At 40.8% G+C, this 19277-nt stretch overlaps 1 protein-coding gene across 1 annotated transcript in view; it reads right to left on the reverse strand.

Annotated features, from left to right (window-relative positions):
- The window catches only part of plxdc2b (plexin domain containing 2b), a 111285-nt gene that overhangs the window by 12713 nt on the left and 79295 nt on the right, over window positions 1-19277 (reverse strand). Inside the window, exons 8-11 of the mRNA XM_008291328.1 lie at window positions 15292-15387; window positions 15049-15130; window positions 6112-6172; window positions 5754-5907 (exon numbers count right to left, since the gene is read on the reverse strand). Of these exons, the coding sequence (XP_008289550.1) occupies window positions 5754-5907; window positions 6112-6172; window positions 15049-15130; window positions 15292-15387 (393 nt within the window). The remainder of the gene's footprint in view (window positions 1-5753; window positions 5908-6111; window positions 6173-15048; window positions 15131-15291; window positions 15388-19277) is intronic.

The raw sequence follows: 19277 nt of genomic DNA on the forward strand, positions 1-19277 counted from the left end.
AAAACATAGACAGTCTATCTTAGCAGGTTATTAGGCCACACTGTATGACTTTAAAGATGCTGGAGTGTCTAGTGTATCTCCACGCAGACCATTTTCACTACGTGTGTGCATACATTTAAGAGATAAGCTGAAATATACAATCATAGAAGGTATAGTAATTATAGTAATTAATTATTTAAGAGAGTAAAAACCATACCAATAAACTGCACTGATGATTTATGCATATCAGAAAAGGCCACAGGTGCCTCATAAAGCAGATGGTCAGAATGTGAGGTGTGACAAGAAGCTTTGATGAGGATCTTCTGTGAGCCATTGCACTTTGGTACAAGTCATTCTGCAGGCCTCAAAATTCAGATCACAAGATGTGCTGAACACAGAGTTTGATTTTAAACAAAAGCCTGCAAAGATGAGGTGTGACTCAGGTGATAATCAAACTTTGGGGAGACCTGTGTCACACATTGGATAGAGTAAAAAATCTAGTTTTAGCTGATGCTTTTTGTGATCAGGCTGCTCTGTTTGGTGTACAACAGATCTACAAGTGAACTGAAGATCACCAGAGAAGGTTGTACATGTCACAGGAGGAAGAAAAGTATTCACATAATCTATACTAAAAGTGGTGGATTGACACATGTGATGTAGTGCCATGTTGATATCAAGGCTTTAAAACACATTACCGCAACATTCAGTTGAAAGAAGCTCAAATAAGGAGAGAAGTTGCACCTGAGTTTATCTTTAGAAGTGTCAAAGTTCCTCCGAGGCAGTCTGTTTAAATACAGTCAAATGCCAGCAGAGTGAGAGACAACATGTTCTCACGCCTCACATCCAAACACACCTCTGCCCACACACACATTCATCCTCTCTAATCTGCCTCTTTTGCTTTCCTTCGCCGTCTCATCCAGCTGCAGGTCGCCAGCATGTGTACGAGCCTCCAGCCTGCACTCTAACCTGCACCTCGACCTCTGCAGCTGAAGAGACAGTCGGGGAAACTGATCCGCCGTACGAGTCGACTACTCAGCTACAACAAATGCAAACGCCGCAGCACCACCTCTTGACCTCCGAACGCGCACAGATACAGCGTGTCTCGTACACACAGACAACATGTTTTATCCCTCTGTTGCTCTGTTAGTCCTCTCGACACGCCCCGGTTTGATCTGTTGGGGCTACTCGTTGTGTTTTGCCTCACAGCTGGACAGTTTTCACACTCCTCCCTGAACTCACTGCATCCATCCTCATCACAGCGGCTTGCCGAGCCCCCCAGCCGCGATGGCCCGTCCATTTACACTCAGCCCCCACAAGATGATTAATGGTGGCTGCGGCGGAGAAAAGGTCGGCCTCTGCCTGGGTTCGCAATGAAAGTAAATGCCTTTTTGTCAAAATGAAATAATGGATAACCCAGACTGGAATGCTTAAAGCCTTAAAATATCCCAACAATAGAGAAGAAATAAGTAGAGTGAAATAATTTAGTAGCGCGACACTCCTGCACTATCAAAGAGTCGACTTCAGGTAATGTAGCCTGAAAAAAATCTAATTTTCGAGGGCGTTTTTAAGGATTTAGTTGTTGGAAAAACATTTTAAAGCCCAATAAAATAGAGCCAGAGATTAAATCAAGTAAGTCAGATAGAAAAATATGTCTACACAAACAACAATCTTCAGCAACAGGAAACCAGATAGTTTTAAGAGACTTTGAGACTTTAACTGTTAAGGAACAACAACCCCGAAGAGCACGAACGCCTTTATTTTTTTTAAGTCAGAGCAGCCAAAGTCATAGTCTTGACCTTCCAAATGTCCCTGCAGAAGAACCTTTAAGATGGATTGTTGCTGTGAGGCCAGAGCCACAACTTTTAACTGAAATAGTTCCTTTCATGTCCCTTCTGGTGAGGTCAGACACCACCAGAAAATCCTTCATCTGAACTCAGCCAAGTTTGCTGATAAAAGATCTGAGACAGTCTGTCCCACATACAGCACCATGTATTAACCTCCTGCTGAAAACAGGCCAGAAAAAGTGCACTTTTAACAGTTGTTTCAGGAAAGTTTGCAAAAAAAACTACAGTTACCAGCTGTTTGAGGAAATTACCGAACCTCTATAAAAGTGAGATTTTATATTTATTACGTGTTTTTAAAGAGACAAATGGGCTCGAGTGCCTGGGAGACGAGAGGAGGATGCCAGAGAGTTTGTAGCAACACCAACATTATCCTTTAACATTAGGCTATAATTAATGTATACTGCTTTTTTTTTTTTTGAACATAAACCATTTCTTTTTGGCTTTTCTGAAACAGGATTCATGAATTCTTTACTAAAAGACACACAGTTGAAGCTGCCTTATGTCCTTCACATGGTCCTCATGTTCTTAAAAGGATGCAGTAAATTCATCTTCCTTATAGGAGTGGATGTCTGAAATGATTGGTTGTCCATTAGCTCAATGGGCATCCAAGATGCTCCATAAAAACAGAAAAGCACAGGAAAAGACACAACCCACGAGGCAACATGTGTGCTTTTAGTTCTGATTACAGCATTTCCCACGATGACACACATCGTGACATGACGTTACCTGGAATATATGACTGGAGTAGGTGAGCGGGCCTTTCCTTTTATACTAATTCAATACAAGCACATCTGGAGCTGATTAAGATAAACAGCCTGTTTACTTAGATAAATTGCTCAAAGGCAATAAAAAGGGAAATGAGCTGAAAATTGGCGCAATAAATTCCACCAACTGGTGACTCTGGCATCTCGGGAGACGAAGAAATGGAAGTAAACAAACTTTTAGAGGACACCTTGGCCGTTTTCCTATCATCAGCAAAAGATTGGTGTGTGCTGCCTTCGGAGACGATTTGCATTAGATAACTGTGAGATTATGCTGCAGGGCGGTTTGGGTTAGTCTCCCGCTGCGGTGCACTGAATCATGTGCTCGATACGTTGCACCGCAATATCAAAGGAGCACGACTTCTGTGACCTTCGCTGCTTTCACGCAACTTGAGGGAAGAGAAGAAACTCATGATGGGATAAATATATTTTACGCATACCTCCTGTTACTGTCAAAGTTAAAAGACTTTAACGATTATTTTCCATCGGGATTATAGGAGATTACAGCGAACAGACCGCTGCGTATAAATACTCTTTGTGCAAGCATGCAACACAAACTACTTTGAGAAGTAGTTTTCGTGGCAACTTTAAGGTCAAGGCTGGTGTTATTCAATAGTTTTGTTGATGTCAGGGAGGCAAAGTGGTATTTTGCAGACAGAATTTGAATATATTTAGCTTATTTGATATGCGAATTGCAAACCTTCTTCACCTTAAGGTTTATTATTGTATATTTTGTGTATTTAAATAAGTCCTAATTTATTGTAGTTTTGTTTTGTTGTGTGGGTGTTTATTATAAGCACGCTGAGTTGAAGTTGTGCTGTCTGTCCTGTACTTTTTTACTTTAACGGAGGCACTAAGCCAAGTTCATTCTATACTAATGAAGGCGTAACATTTTAAAAATGGGCCTCAAGTACATACTTTTTTTTAGCTTTCAAGAAAGGCTAAGTAGTTTTCGGCTGGGCACTGTAGTTTTTAGCAAACACCACTCAAACAGGATTAATTAATGCTTTTATTGGGGACTATTTTTTGCTGTGGATTAAAACAGATTTGGTGCTTTAGTTAGTTTGATGGCAGCATGATTTCATCAGTCGGACTGACTCAAAATAAACTACATAGTCCACGTTCATTGTAATCAAGCAACCTGTTAATTAATGCAGAAATATGGCTTACTGAGGTGTTTTTAAATTATTTCTTCTATTATGATAAAGGTCTACAACACAATAAGAAGCAAACATATTCTGCCATCATCTATAGTCTGTCAGGGCTTCATACTAACTTTTTACATTGGTTGCAATGGTGAGCATAACTTTTATTATATATTTTTGGTGCATTCAAAATTACATTGCAGGCATAAACTTTTTTGTCACTTCCCATACACATTGGTACTTTCTTAACAAACTATGTAAATAATCGCAAACAGAAGTAAAAAAATTAGATAAATATTTTATACATTCGACCAGTTGTTTTTAATAAAAATGACCTGTAACATAATGCTTGTAAAATGTATGTCTTCTTTGGCTATATTAAAAGCAGTGTATTTTATTATTATTTCTGATTCCTTTCTGTTTCGGTTTGCCGCCTGGTGCTGAAACGCGGTTCTAAATGTCACGGCACAGAATGAGTTTCTTGCTTGTTTAACATTTCAGTTTGGAACGTCGATGCTCCGACAGCAATCTTTACACTAAATGCAACGCATGATGCTTTATCTTATCTCAGTGTTTTTCACAGATTGAGAATTTACTTGAGGTGGCGCGACGTTGCTGATGTGCATGCAGAGACTCGTGTAGTTTAGAGCAGTAAGTATTTAACCCAGGTTGTTTTGAAAAGCTAAAATTTGTCCTTGAAATACATCACATGCAGAATCTCAGTCGATGTCACAATTAAACAATGTTCCCTAAACGCCTCACGTGCATCATCTTTAAATCTCCTCCTCAGAAGACCTTGTTGTAAGCGAGTATTTGTCGGTATTAAAATTTGTACTCAAACCTTTTTAAAGCTATTTTGTGATTTGATTTGTTTTTCCCGCGAACTTGTCATTAAACTCATCGTCTGAGGCTGATGTGTTGCTGATAAAACAGCTGGCGTGTACTTTGCGTATGTTTACTTGCACTGTGCTATACTTCATGTGGACAGTTATCATTGGTCTTTAACTGTAGAGTTTATTACGATTGTAAACTCAATATCATTATTGTTTTATTGTTTTTTCTTTCTCTCTTTATGGGATGTTGGCAAATCATATTCATATCCATTCCCACCTTGCATGTAAACACAGTACTCATGTCTAACTGAGCAAATATTATGCACATGCTTCTACCAACCACTTTATGGGAAACATTCAGCATAACTTGAGAAATTTCCTTTCTCAGGATCGTCTGTTTGATCAAAATATGATTTTTTTTTCTCTTTTACCACAAGCCATGCTGTCACCAGATCCAACTAGAAAGAGCCCTCAAATATAAAATGAGACCTTGAAAGAGGGAAAGTACAGGTAATAAAGTGGAGCAACCCTCAGAAAGCCTCAATATCTGGATCAGATTGAGCCAATTTCACTAAACTCTAAAATGATTGTAAAGTCACTTTCAACTCACTGTGACAAAAACCAGCTCCAAGCCTAATTTAATATCAAACATTTAGCCTTCAAAAATGAAAATTGGCCTTCATAGTTCAGTAGTAAAAGTTAATGTCTCATAAGTAGCCTGATAAATGATTAAAAAGAACAAGCATGTGAGAAAACGTTAACAGATCCGTCATCGGATAAGGACGTTCTCGGGAATAAAAGACAGATGAGGGATCAGTGAGCTGATCACAGGTTTGTGTGGCTGCATCTATGTGGGGACTGGCGAGATTCGTCCCAATTCAATCTGCATTGTTTAAAAGTTGGTACAAACACAGCTGCTGCGCTTTGCTCCACTGGCTGCCATCTGGAATTAATTTTTTTCAGCTTAAGCGGAGAGCCACAGCACATATTTATGCATTCTTCAAATGGAAGAGGTGTCTTGCGCATGTTGTCAAAGACGAAACACATCGATACTAATAAAGAACAGTTCCAGTAAATGCACTTCATTTAACGTCTTGCCAGCCCGGAGCATCCATCACTTTTTGAAACAAAGCTCTGGGCTCCAACACAACGTGCGCCGTGGCCTTGATCCAGTTTTGTTTTGTTCATTACCTTCTGTGGGGACGCTGGTGGGAGGGTGGGAGGTGGAGGGCGTCTCCTTGCCTGCAGTGGCCTCTTTGCCCCTGGATGTCGTCTTGGCAACAATCGTGGTGGTGAAGGGGTAGAGGTACGTGGTGTCGACGATGTCACACATCTTGTCCTTGGTCTGAAAGATGAGATATTTCATGTCATGCTTGTGTGTGCAGCCTGAACTGTGGGGAGAAGGTGCATGTGTGGATGTAAGAGGGTCGCAGGAGAACATTCATCATCTGGGCAGCTACACAAACAAACACGTTTATTTCACCATTAACAAGCAGAACATCTAATGACCTTATGGACATGATCAAGACACAGCAGCTTGAAGTCTCACCTCATCCGGGCAGCTGTTGTCCACCCAGTCTTGGCGATGGCGGTCGAAGCCACTGGAACATCTGAGAGCAGAGGAAACAACTGTTAGTCAACACTGCAATCACAAGTCAAATAAAGTGGCTTCAGATTACTGTCTTCGGCTGTGATTATCATCTGTGAGACACGAGGAAAAGTTAAGCAATCACCAAAGATACTACAGTTCAGAGACTAACAGGGATGTCTGCATCAAATTACATGGCAATCCTTCCATCCAATGTTTTCACTTCCTAACAAAAATGTCAACCTCATGGTGGCGCTAGAGGAAAAGTCAAAGGACCACCAAAGTAATAAGGATTGATCATGAATGTCTGTGCAAAATGTCACGTCACCACATCTATCAGCTGATGATAGAGCTGCAACAAATGATAGATGTCAGTGTCAGTGAAAGCATCAGGTGTATTTTTTAGTTTCATTGTTTGTCTGTACATCCCCAGGTGACACCTTCAAATGTCTTGTTTTGTCTGACCAACAGTAAAACCTCCCAAAACTCACGAATTGACATTTTTATTCACTGTGGACTCATTTCTCACTGCAGTATAAAGTCCTGCACCTCTATGAAAACAGCACAACCAGGACCAAAGGGAGAGAGAACTCAAACATGTCTTTTGTGCAGACTAACAAAGCTATGATGCCATAAATCATTTAAAAAAATCTTTATTTATATTACAACAATTAAAAAAAAAAAAAAAAAGAATCAGCATGTACAAAAATTGTACAAGTGTTCACAAGAGAAAAAAAAAAGCTGACTCAGCAAACTATAGATATTTTACTGCTTGTGTTTTACATTAATTTCCATATTTATCTCCCAGCTGCTCTGTGTAAACTCTCTAAATTTCTGTCACACGACTGTCGGTCCCGGTCATATGACTTATGGCTTTACAGTTGTGCCCTGGAGCGCAGAATTTTTAGTTTTTAACAGAATCTTATTAGAGAAATCAGATTACTATTCGTGAATTTTTAAATGAAACATGAAGAATACAGTGATTTTGATGAAATATACAGATTTTTAAGCTCAGATTTGGTACGTTTTTTCAGACAGAAAGGGACAATGTACTCAGGGAACTCTAGAGAGTTGAAAATCCAACAAATCTTTTTGTTTGTACAGTTCTCTGATACATGGGGTTATTGTGGCATTCTTTTCTTTAAAGATAACACACTTTCAAACACAGTGGCCAGTTTTGGAGTTCAGGGGGTTTATAAAGAAAAAAGCAGCAAACCTTGAAAAGACGGGAACAACGAACTGACTTCAATTATCCAAATTGCAGCAGAGTAACTTTCTGTCCATCGCACAATGAATCAGTGAATCAATCTGCTACCTGCTGTAGCTCTAGTTGTTGGAATACTTCAATCAGGACAAAACTGGTGCAACATTTTTACGTCTACAGCCACGAGCATGTTTACTATGGGTCAAAACTAAAGCAGAAGAGGTCTGACTTTAATCCATAATGTGGGTCTGATACGGCAGATATCTTCTTTTGGTTAGACTGTGCTTGCCTCAAGTTTTTCAATCTCCTCATAACTCATTTATAATTTATTTATAAAGCTGGGCTACTATTTCTAAAGCAGCTTCTGGGCAATAGGCCTTCAGGAATGACATGCAACAAATGTCCTTGGCAGGAATCAGAGCGAGGATGCTATCATCGCATTAAACAGTAGGCGTTATAACAAATAGGACACCAGTATGTAGCATACCGGTGTAGATTTAAACAAAGGATATTATACAGTGACTCAATCCTTATCGTGATGAGTACACTGATGTTGATTTGTGCAAACTGGCCCTTTAGCAGATTTGTGCTGTAATTTGAACTTCACTCAGTGTTACTCCAAGTTTTTTCTCCTCTGAATCAAGCTGGGAAGCAAACATGTGCACCTCCCACTCGCTGCCACCCTCTGAGGTCTGGATTCAAGGAGCTTAAGCAAGGAGCGGCTTTGTACAGTATGAAAATGTTGGATCTGCCAGGGGGGGAAGTTCAGGGGGTCATGGGGCCTTCGGATGAGGTTGCTGCTGAGTCAACTGTGTATCAGGGTCCAGGACTTATAATAACCTCAAACGGCAGACGGTAATCGAGGCGGCAGCTACTAATCCTCGCTGCTAAATGGATCAAAATTATAACTCTTCCCCTGCTAACTCATCTGTGTTTCTACACACACTTCCTGCATGAAAGGAAAAGTGTAGATCACACTGTTATCTACAGGAAAATGCACACAAACAAAAAAACTATGATCGACTACGAGGGAACGCAGCAGTGATGTCTGCGCTTTGTGCTTCCAAGACAATGAGCGTCCAGTAGTGTCTTCCCCAGCAGGCCCCATTTCTCTCCTGAACATATTGTTATGGTAATGGCTTTATGTGAAGGAGTCCATTTTCATCTTTCTACCTCTCTAATCATCCCATTCCCTTCACCCCCTCCTCTTCCAAAAAAATTCAGTCCATCTGTTCAATCAGGCGAGACAGATTCCTCGGCTTAATCCCCCATTTTTCCCCGACTGCTTTCCCCTCCCGAGAGGGCAGCGAAGGAAGCAGAATGAGACGCAATATTACCGAGCAGGTCCGGACTAACCTGTCTCTGTAGGGAGCTCGTGTTTTGTTTCTTCTCAATGGCATCCATCTCAGCTAGTTGCCATCTAGCGCAGTGAGCCACAGTGCTTTTAATTAGAAATGGGCCGAGGTGCTTCATTTGAATATAAATGAACCCATGAGGGAGAATATTTCTCTTCAGCATTTCAACAGTCACAGCAGGATGGATAGATTGTATTATTCGGCTTCATTCCCACTCATTCATGGAAGATTTGTAGGCATTCTTTGCATGGTGGAAAGTAATCTGGTGCATTTACTCAAGAAATGTAGTCATAATCCTTAAGATTTCCATTAAATCAAACCCTTTCCAGACTGTTTATCATCGCGATTTTCTTTTAGAAAAACCCTTTCATTGTATTTATTCTGCATGTATCTCTCTATATAGTAGTTTTCCATCGTTACAGTACATTCAGATTCACAGAAAAGCAAGGCATGTGTGTGTGTTTAAGCCAGGGGAATTTTATCTTATTGATCAGCTTCACTGTTTATTGTTCGCTCGCCTGCAGCCATATCTGAGCTGTACTCCCAACTTTCCTGCGTCCTGCTGTTATGCGGCCGTGTGCAGCATGAAATCACATCGCAGATGGACTCATTTCCTTTATTAAACCAATGTGAGTTTGTTTGGCTGCACTGTAAACAGATCCACCGGCTTCTCTGACAAATTAACTGCTCGGTTAAATGAAACACAAATCAACCAAATCTCCCTGTTTTCAAACATGTGTTGTCTGTAATTGATCCCTTGAGGTTATATTCTCATATTTTAAGTGAAAATTATTTGCTTAAGTAGTAGAGTAACAGTTTTCAAACAAACCAACTCTTTTTGCTTGAGGCAGAACCTGCCTTATTCTTTGTTTCAACATGCAGGGAGTAATTACTGGAACAGTTATTGATTAATTAAGTTGATTTGAATTAAAAACAGGTGGCAAAACGGCTTTTCTGCACTTCATTATCTTTATTTGGCTTCACTCAGTGTCTGTTCTGTATCAGGTCATCCACATGATTTGTCAATATTTGTCTTTACAAGCTCACTAGTTCCTATTATGTATTAGAGCTGTTGTTACTTCTGCTCAGGGCATAATCCACAATACAACCTGATTATTCATATCCCTGTATGACATTATACAGGTCTATCTGTGTGGGAGTATCTTTGATGCCTCCACACTACAGACAGTTTCTCTAAAGAGGAGCAGCTGTTGTTAATATGAGACTTTCACTAATGGCTACCGATCATGTTTTATGATCCAGTGTTTTTCTAAATGTCTTTTATCCTTCACTGTACAACCTACAGAGCACACTTCAGGCAACATTACGAATGAAATTTATATTTGTTTTACAGCCGAAGCGCTCAGCATACAGAAAATATAACATGCTATGTTTCTTTCTGAAATCTTTAGCGGTCTGGACAGAATCTGAATAAAATACTGCCGTTTTCAATATGGCGCTCCCTGCTGCTGACTGAAACCAAACTAACCACTGTTTTTAAATATTTCGTGCTCAGCAGGTCACTCGCTCACAGAGCTTTTGGTGGTTTAAGAAGCCGAATGAGACAATTCTTACAGCTGTCAGCAACATCTGGATCTATGGTTGATAGCATAACAAAATGGAAATACCTGGATAATAACTTCAGGGTACAGATGATTGTTTATCATGATGTTTTCTTTTGCTAAACTAACCGATTCACTACCTTTGATTCAAGCTGAGGAGACGTACAGCATCATCGCAGTGTGGATCACAATCTAAAGTTTGCATAGAGCATAAGTAATAATGTCGGTCTTGTCATATTCTTACAGGAGTTTGAGTCGTGTGGTTAAAGCAGCCAGCAGGTTATGTGACAGTCAGCCGCCAGCAGATTGTCTTTCTACAGTCTGTCTGTAGTTCCCTCTCAGGATCTGCTGCTTAGTGTGGAGCGAGCAGGATTATTTTAACAATATAAGGTCCACGTTGGATGTCACTAACAGATTCTTCCTGCATTTTAGAGCCCCTTTAACTTATGGTGCCCGAAGCAACGACTGAACTCTGGTTTTTAGAAAACACTTATAGAAACAAATATCATCATAAGACTGAAGCTGTGAGGAATTAACTCCCTAAACTCTGACCAGCCACAACAAATATGCTGCTAATTCATCAGATATTACAAATATCTAACATATTACTACTCTTGTTACTTCAGCACATTCTGCTAAACAAACACTTTTATTATGCAAGGCAGAACTTTGGCTCGTAACAAACTCAAAACAAACTGCTGCCTGTGTGCCACTTCTTCTCTAAAAACTAGCCAACAACATGTTGTTGTGAGAGCGAGACAAATTAAAATTCAGTGTTCGCCTCTCCAACAACCATTTGCGATGCTTACCAGCTGTGTTTTTTTAGGCAAACAAATCCCTGCACTTGGTCCATTCACATTAACATTCAGATGCTCTGGCACTTACGGTCCACTGCAGTGTGTGTGTCACGCTTTCTTAACCTGTTTCAGTAGCGGACTCACACATCAGCCACCGCAAAGTGATTCAACTTGTGACTTAGCATGAAAGAGGCGCTCTGCTCTTCTCACCTTCCCCATATTTCACTGTGGGAGAAGTTCATTAGGGTTGTTCTCTTAAAATGTCAGTGCCTTTCATTAACCCCCGGAGCCAGCGTGGTTTTTAATTAGCGCGTGTTTAAAGCATGTTTGCCTTTTTCAAAAGGACGCGGCTGAAAGATACCGAGGGCAGAGCGAGGCTGAACAGTCAGATATTAACACAGTCGGAAAGCTAATTAAAATACAGCCTAATGAGATCAGTGCCACAGGCGTACAGTATCTCTCCACAACACTTTTTCATGTCGCTGAACTGTAAATTAGTTTTTCTCTGTCAAAGGCAAGGAAATTTAAGATGCCAAGCAGAGACAAAGTCAAATGTAAAACCCCTTGTAAGTCCTAAATAACAAATCTCAGCAGACAGAGCAGAAGTGCTGCACAGTTCTCCAGTCAAACACATTTCTCAGAATAAATGATGAGTACAAAATAAAAGAGTGGCGAATTAATATTTGATGCATATGGCATTTAAAATGCAGCGGCATACCAAAGAGAAGTGAAGGTGGCTCCAGGGGTCTGACTAACAAACGCTGACAACAACCTCCAAATAACAATTTCAGCAAATTCAAGGAAGGCATTTATCAGGACAGTAAACATCTATTGACATGCAAGTTGAAACTTTCTGAACTCACACCGATGATAACTCCATTATTTGTTTTTTTCTTCTCTCTCTCTCTCCGTCGTTTTAACTTTTCTATCCGACTAAACAAAACCCACCGCAGCTCACATTTCAGCTGTCAGGAAATTCTGGGGAGGAACGCTAACACTTCTTTAGCAGCTCAAATATTTACTTTTGTTTGAAGTGCGGGGAGACAGGAAGGGTGAGATAAAAAAGTGGAGCAGAGGTTGACAGAACAGGTGTGAGTTGAATGAGCGTCAGAATAACACGCTGTGTCGTCTAAATGGTGCAGCTATAATGTATAGAATATAGAGCCCTACTGTGATGGTAAAAGATGAAATTAAAACCTAATTTTACCTCCAAAAATCATACAATATGCACTATACATAAAACCATGACCAGATATTGAACCATTACAAGGTAACTGATGTGTTTTGAGAATATTTTACCAATTCATCTGCCCTCTAGACCAACACATCATCTGATTTGATGCCTTAATTTAACCTGCTGATGAAAAATACATGTGTTTTGCGATGTGTTGTTGGGTCTGGGCACAAAAATAGCTTCATTTGCTTTAGGAACACTTTGTGGCAGCATCTTTAAAGATCAGATGTCACAAAGGGCTTCACAGTAAAAAAAAAAAAAAAAAGAAGAAAGAAAGACGAGCCAAATAGAGACACAGTATAAAACTAGAAGGGCACTCAGAGAGCGCATCCTCTGCCAAGGTCAATGCCCTATCTCGCAATTTTTATGATTAAGAAAATTATCCGGAGCGGTGCCAGCGTTTAATGGGTTCTTCCGTCTTGGCCACCGTGTCTCATGAAATTCAACCAGGCAGATTTTGCATAATCCAGCTCTCAGACAAACGACACTGAAAAGATACCAAGGAATAATGAATAAAATAAAAATGATATAAACTACAAATCTTGCCTTGTGTTTGTGTGTCTCCTTATGAGCCAAAACATTTAAAAAAAAAACACTGGTCTAATATTGTGTTGGTCCCACTTTTTTCCCATGGAGGCCTGGACTCCACAGACCTCTAAGGTGTTCTGTGGTTTCAGGCACCAAGACGTCAACAGCAGATCCTTCAAGTCTTGTAAGCTGTGAGGTGGAGCCTCCATGGATTTGACTTGTTTTTAGTACATCTTAAATGTGCTTGATTAGATTGAGATCTGGGAAATTTTGAGGCCAAGTCAACACTTTGAACTCTTTGGGTTTTTCCTCAAACAACTCCTGAACAATGTTTGTAGTGTAGCAGTGAGCATCACCCTCCTGAAAGAGCCCATCAGGGAAAACTGTTGCCATGAAGGACAGTATGTGGTCTGCAAACAGCTTTGGTAGGTTGTACGTGTCAAAGTAACATCCTCATGATTGCCAGGACTTGCGGTTTCCCAGCTGAACACTCCCAGAGTATCACACAGTCTCCGCCAGCTTGCCTTCTTCTCATAGCTGCTGATATCTTTTCCCCAGATAAATGATGTATACACAAAAGAAATCACGGCTCATCAGACCAGGCCAACTTCTTCTATTGCTTCATGGTCACCTTCTGATGTTCATGCACCCATTGTAGGTGCTTTTCACTGCAGACGGAGATCAACAAGGGCACTTTGTCCAGTCTGCAGCTGCACAGCTTCATATGGAGCAAGAAGTGATGCACCATGTGTTCTGACACCTTTCTATAGCTTTCATTAGAGTTTTCAGTCTGTGTTACAGTAGCTCTTCTGTGGGACTGGACCACCTTCGTCCCTCATGCAGTGAGCCTTGGACGTCCAAGACCCTGACTCCTGTTCACCAGCTGTCCTTCTTTAAATTGTTTTGGAAGGCACGGCCTGCTGCACGCTGGGAACATCCTACAACACCTGCTGTTTTACAGATGCTCTGACCTAGCCTCGTCGTCACAATTCGCTCCTTGTCAAAGTCACTCAGATCCTCATGTTGCCATGTTTCTGGCTTCTAATACATCAACTTCAAGAACTGACTCTTCACTTGCTATCTAATACATCTCAGCCCTTGACAGCTGCCATTGTAATGAGATAATCAATGTTATTCAGTTCACCTGTCAGTGGTTTTAATGTGGTGACAGATTAGGGCATGTAGAGAAGACTTTGCAGCATGCAGTTCATGTTTTAGCTAACTGGAGTCACAGCTACATATACAGGATTCCAGTGGATCAATTCTATTGAGAAATATACATTTTTATCTACAGACTATGGATGTAGTAGATCTATACAATCAGTGCAGTTTCAAGGTAGACACCCGAGATTAGTGCCAATTCAGCATCCAAACCAGTTGTTAAGTATGTTCACAATCTCTCCTTTTATTCCTCAGTAATAAATGTCTTGAATAATGGACAAAGAAGTATTTTTGCGCAGCATTATGATATAATAGTGAAGCTGACCTTTAAACTTTGGGATACAAAATGTCATCACTTTGTTTTAACCTACTAGACATTTTAGTGAAATGTTGTCATAATTAGCACATGAATTCTTGAGTTATGTGACCTCATGTGACTGTCTTTGACCACCAAGGTGTTCCTGATATATCACAAGAATGAGACAAATGGACAACCTGGACACATAGTGCCTCTGGGCATAGACATCGCTGGGATGGAGGTTTAAGAAATACAAAACACTTCTTGAAGGTCATGAACTATATCCACTGTAGAGTTTTTGTTTAGGAACCACTACACATACAGTTAAAGACACCATCTCCTTTAGTTTTGAGTCTGAAATGTGAAAAAAAACCCAACAAATCCTGATCTAAAGATCAACATGAGACAAAAAGTTGCAGTGCATCTCTAATGTAGGAAGGCCTCTGACCACACAGGGCTCTGAATGAGATCACAAGAATCTTGAACTGAATTCTGAATTTGGTAGTCAGTGTGAAAAGATTTGAAGACGTAAAGATTAGAAGCTGCACTTCCGTTCATTTGCTGGGATATTTTTGCTGGAAGGAGTAAAAAAAAGAATCTAAAACAGTCTGAAATAAAAGCATGAAGTCTCTCCATCCACAAAATGTGTGCACCTCAGTACAAATAGGAGCTAATGGGTGTGAGAAAATCCAGAGAGGGGAGGTGTAAAGGAAAATTAAAGACAGCGTTTTTGGGAGCAAAGGTGTGTTTAAGTCCAACCTGTTGAGTCGATGACACCAGCTACAGTTGAAGTTGATCTGCGAGGAGATGCAGGCGCTACAGCTGGTGAACTGGAGACAGGCTGCAGAGGAGAAAGGTCAAAACAGGTCAGACAATTTACACAATCAATAGCCTATTAGACACCCAGCCAAGGAAAAGGTCTACATGCCATATATTGATAAGGCATCCATTCAGAAGCTTGAACTGACTGAGCCAAAAGCTGTTGCAATAAATTCTTCTTACTTGGCAAAGGCATCATTTCCACAGCCGTAGAATTGGTGATCTTCGTCTTCGTCAGCTCCACGCGGTGATACTCGTAGATTGTCCTCCGCCTCACATCTATATTTTGGAGGGAAAATATAGAAGAGGCATACAGAGTGAGAAGAGCGAAGACACCATCACAAATCTTGCACCCTGAGATAAAAATTGGGACAAGTGGTCCCCGAAGAAGGAGGGAAGAGAGCGGGAGGCAGAATCAGGTCATATGGGATGCTACCACAGCACTTTATTTCTCTGTTCTCTTTGTGCCCAAAGTGTCAGACCACGACTTGGCAATGGACGGCGGCAATTTCCCCTGGGACCCGATATCAATCAGACCCCGTTGAAAAGCTGCCTTCCCAGTCATCTGTAACAGCAAGTCATCAGCCGGGCTAAGATGGAGCGATTGATTAGATACATCATTGACTCTCATTGCATTCTGGCCCTTATAACTCATAGGGACAAGTGTAAAATGGGCTGCTTGCTTATGCTGGCCATGCATCTTTACAGCCATCAGTGGAAATGGGAGGAAAAAAAAAAAACCAGGATGAAATACATTATTTGAAAATAATTCAATGAATAACTCTAAATATCTTAACAGATCTGATAACAACGCCTCGTTGCTGCTAATAAGTCGATTATTTAAACCCTAATGGGATTTTTTTTTTGCGCCTTTCTATGAGGGCGCTCCATCATGAAACGGCAACCCTGCAGAATGCATCAGTAAGATTCACTGGAACATGCATAGCGACATTGCTCACTTGTATTTGCTTGAGCTACAAAATTGAAATTCAATACACTCATCTACGGCTGTGTAATGTATGCAGCAAGCAAGTCATCATGTAATATTTCCAATCGGTAAACCTGTTTTAAGGTTAAAGCAGCATTTTGACATGCTGGGAAATATGCCCTTAACAGAAGATCGATAATACTCTCATTCCGCTCTGTCCATATATGTAAAGTTTAGCTTTGCATAAAGACTGGAAGCAGGGTCAAACGGCTAGAATAGCTCGGTCTGAAGGTCACAACATCTGCCTAGCAGCACCTCTAAAGCTCACTAATTTACATATAAAAACAAAGTGCATAAAAGCAAATGAAAAATGTGACTTTTGCTAAGCTGAACTAACAGTGTTGCTTTATATTCATGTTACAGATATGACTGGTATAGATCCTCTTATGTTATTATGTAATAACCGTTTAAGATCAATTTTTGCATTTCTATAACATCAACACAACATTAGTACAGCGTTTATCAAACTGTATGCTGGAGCTGCAACAGAAAGGACAGAAAACAGAGTATGAAAAGAAACTAGGCGGAATATAAACTAGAACAAAAATAGTGCAAATAAATAAACACAGGGACCAGTGATGCCTCAGTACACAGATAAATCCACTCCAGATTTTTATTACATCAGAAATCCTCCTCTCCTATGTGCCCCTTTGGATTAAGTCACTTTGATGACTTTGCTGCCGCCACAGCTCCATAAAGCTCCTTTAACTTTTACACCGTTGCTCTCTACTAGAAAAAAATTATAACAGCCTCTCAGTACGACGTTCCTTTTTAGACTTGCTTGATTGATTTTCGGTCTGGGAAATGTTGACCGCGCCGGCTACCGTGTTGTTCTCCTCATGTGATAGGACGTTGTTTCCCCGCAGACCTGCTTGGTTTGATTACACAAAGGACGACTGATCAAAGCAACAAATGGGAGCCAGCTCGGCTCAACCTGAGAATGAGACCACCCTTCCTTTCCCTCCTCTGCTCCCCTGGTGACTGACTTCCTCTTGCCTCTAGCGAAGGGATTATCAGGTGCCTAATGACACGGTGGGGGCCAGAGGAAGGTCAGATCTCCAGCCCGAGGCGGCTGATGTGTGGGCAGACTGTACCGTCTTGCCGACCACTGGTAGGCGGAAAGAAGCTGCGAATCAGATCAATTATAGTCTGCTCTCAGCCACTTCATAAGAATGGGCACTTAGTGAAGGCAGATTTGCACAAGTGCATCATACAATTACTATAAGAAGGTCAGTTAACCCATTTTCAAACGTAGTAAAAAGCTTCACTCTTAATTCTTAAAATATAATGTAAAAAAAACACAGTTGCACACACTTTTTCTTTGATAAAACCAAAATAACGGGCAGCTGCTTATTATTAATTCATTAAAAGCAGATAGAAATGTGATGTCACGACATCGAAATAAAAAACGGCGAAATAACAGCAGCATGCTCTCATCTTACAACACTGACTTCTTTAACCTTCTGATTAAATTCTCTATATTTAACTACAATGTGTCTTCCTGAATGTCTCTTCTCTTATTAGCAGAATTAGATCAATTATTACTGAGCATTAATTACTAACAACCGTATACTGTTGATAATTAACAGCTCCAATCTTGGCATCAATCTGCTGCGAATCAAGATTAGTAATCCGGATGGAGGCAAAAAGGCAGGAAAAGCGTGAAGGTGGCTTCGGGTTCATTTTAAAATGACTCGCTGTGACTGGTAATGTATAGTCTGGTACTAGGGAAGTACATTAAAGCCTGGGTCGTCACATGTGCTTCTACCAGACCTGTTAATTATAAAGCCTGGCCACAGGACACCCACAAATCTTCTCTCTCATCTCTGCCTTAACTTGATGGGCTTTGGCCTGATGTGCCTGGAGGCAGTGTAAAATGTTTTATTTGAGCTTTTAAACTGAAGCAAAGCTCCGGCGAGTTAAAAAAAATGTCCCTCTGGTTGCCATGGTTGCTATTGCAGTAATTGGCTGCCGAGACATTTAGCAGAGTTGAAACGCTTCTTGGTGGCACAGCCTGTAGCGGTGCTGGTTTCCCTGTCAACTGTTCTCATGTCAGGATTATGGTTTAATGTACTTAAGCGAGCAACAACTAGAACGTGTTTATTAATGTGGCACGACAGGGTTGCGAAACATCTGTCAAAATATTTTCTTCTCCTTAAGATGATCCCCCATTGAACGAGACCTGGAGTAGATCAGATACACGACAGGACTTTTATTTTCACTGTCCTCTCAGCAGCAAGTTTCTCATCCGATTTCTTCTGTATATTTAGGAACAAAGGGGAGCATGAGGTGGCACATTAACTGTAACCATATGGAGGAACGAGCTGCTGTGGCATTCCGCTTTGTTCCTGAAAACTGCTGATGCTGTCTTTTTCTAAAGGTTAGTTCCTACCCATCTGTGAATTCTCCCCCATTAAAGGGCCCTTTTCTATCATTAAGGAGGACCTCGGATCGTTCGTGCAGCATCCTTTGCTTTCTCCATAAGATGTCTTCCTGTACAGCTCGTGAGGACACGTCAGGCCCTTTGGACTGACAGGTGCAGGATGCAAATACTGCCCTTTACCTCCAGACGCGAGCATGAACCGGTGGACTGTGCAAATATCATCTGTTCGTTGCAGATCGAGAAAACACAGCCTTGTTTGTTTCAGCTAACGCAAGAGTTTGATGTCATTTTGATTGCTGAAGCCCTCATCCCAACAGCGACTTCCGATTTTTAGTAGAGCACGAAAGCTAAAGTGTATTTTTGTTTGCGTTTTCAAAATCTAAAGCAGAACAGGAAGCATGCAAGGAACTGATGTGAATTTGTTTATCTGCTTTACAGTAGGCTGCAACCAATAGCATGTCTGGCTCACAAGCATAGGAACCTATCAGAGTAGCAGCTCTGTCCTGCTCTTTACTATGTTTGGGGGACGCTATCTAAGACAATGTTGTGGCTTTAGGCTCAGTGTTCAATTTTGCATGTGTAGCTATTGTGTATATTTCTACAACCCATTTACGGGATTCTTGTCTTAAAACGAATTGCCCCAGGGCACAATCAGACTTTGATTGCGACCCAAAGAATTAACAACAATAGGTTGCCTTTTCACTGCAGGAACTGAGAGTAGATGGGAGGTGGCGCTAACTTTTAGAAGAACTGTCCCCTACTCAACTTGTTCAACCTTTCCAAGTCCATTGCGATGTA

This window comes from Stegastes partitus, unplaced genomic scaffold (assembly GCF_000690725.1).
Source record: "Stegastes partitus isolate 25-593 unplaced genomic scaffold, Stegastes_partitus-1.0.2 Scaffold736, whole genome shotgun sequence".
Taxonomy (NCBI): Eukaryota; Metazoa; Chordata; class Actinopteri; family Pomacentridae; genus Stegastes; species Stegastes partitus.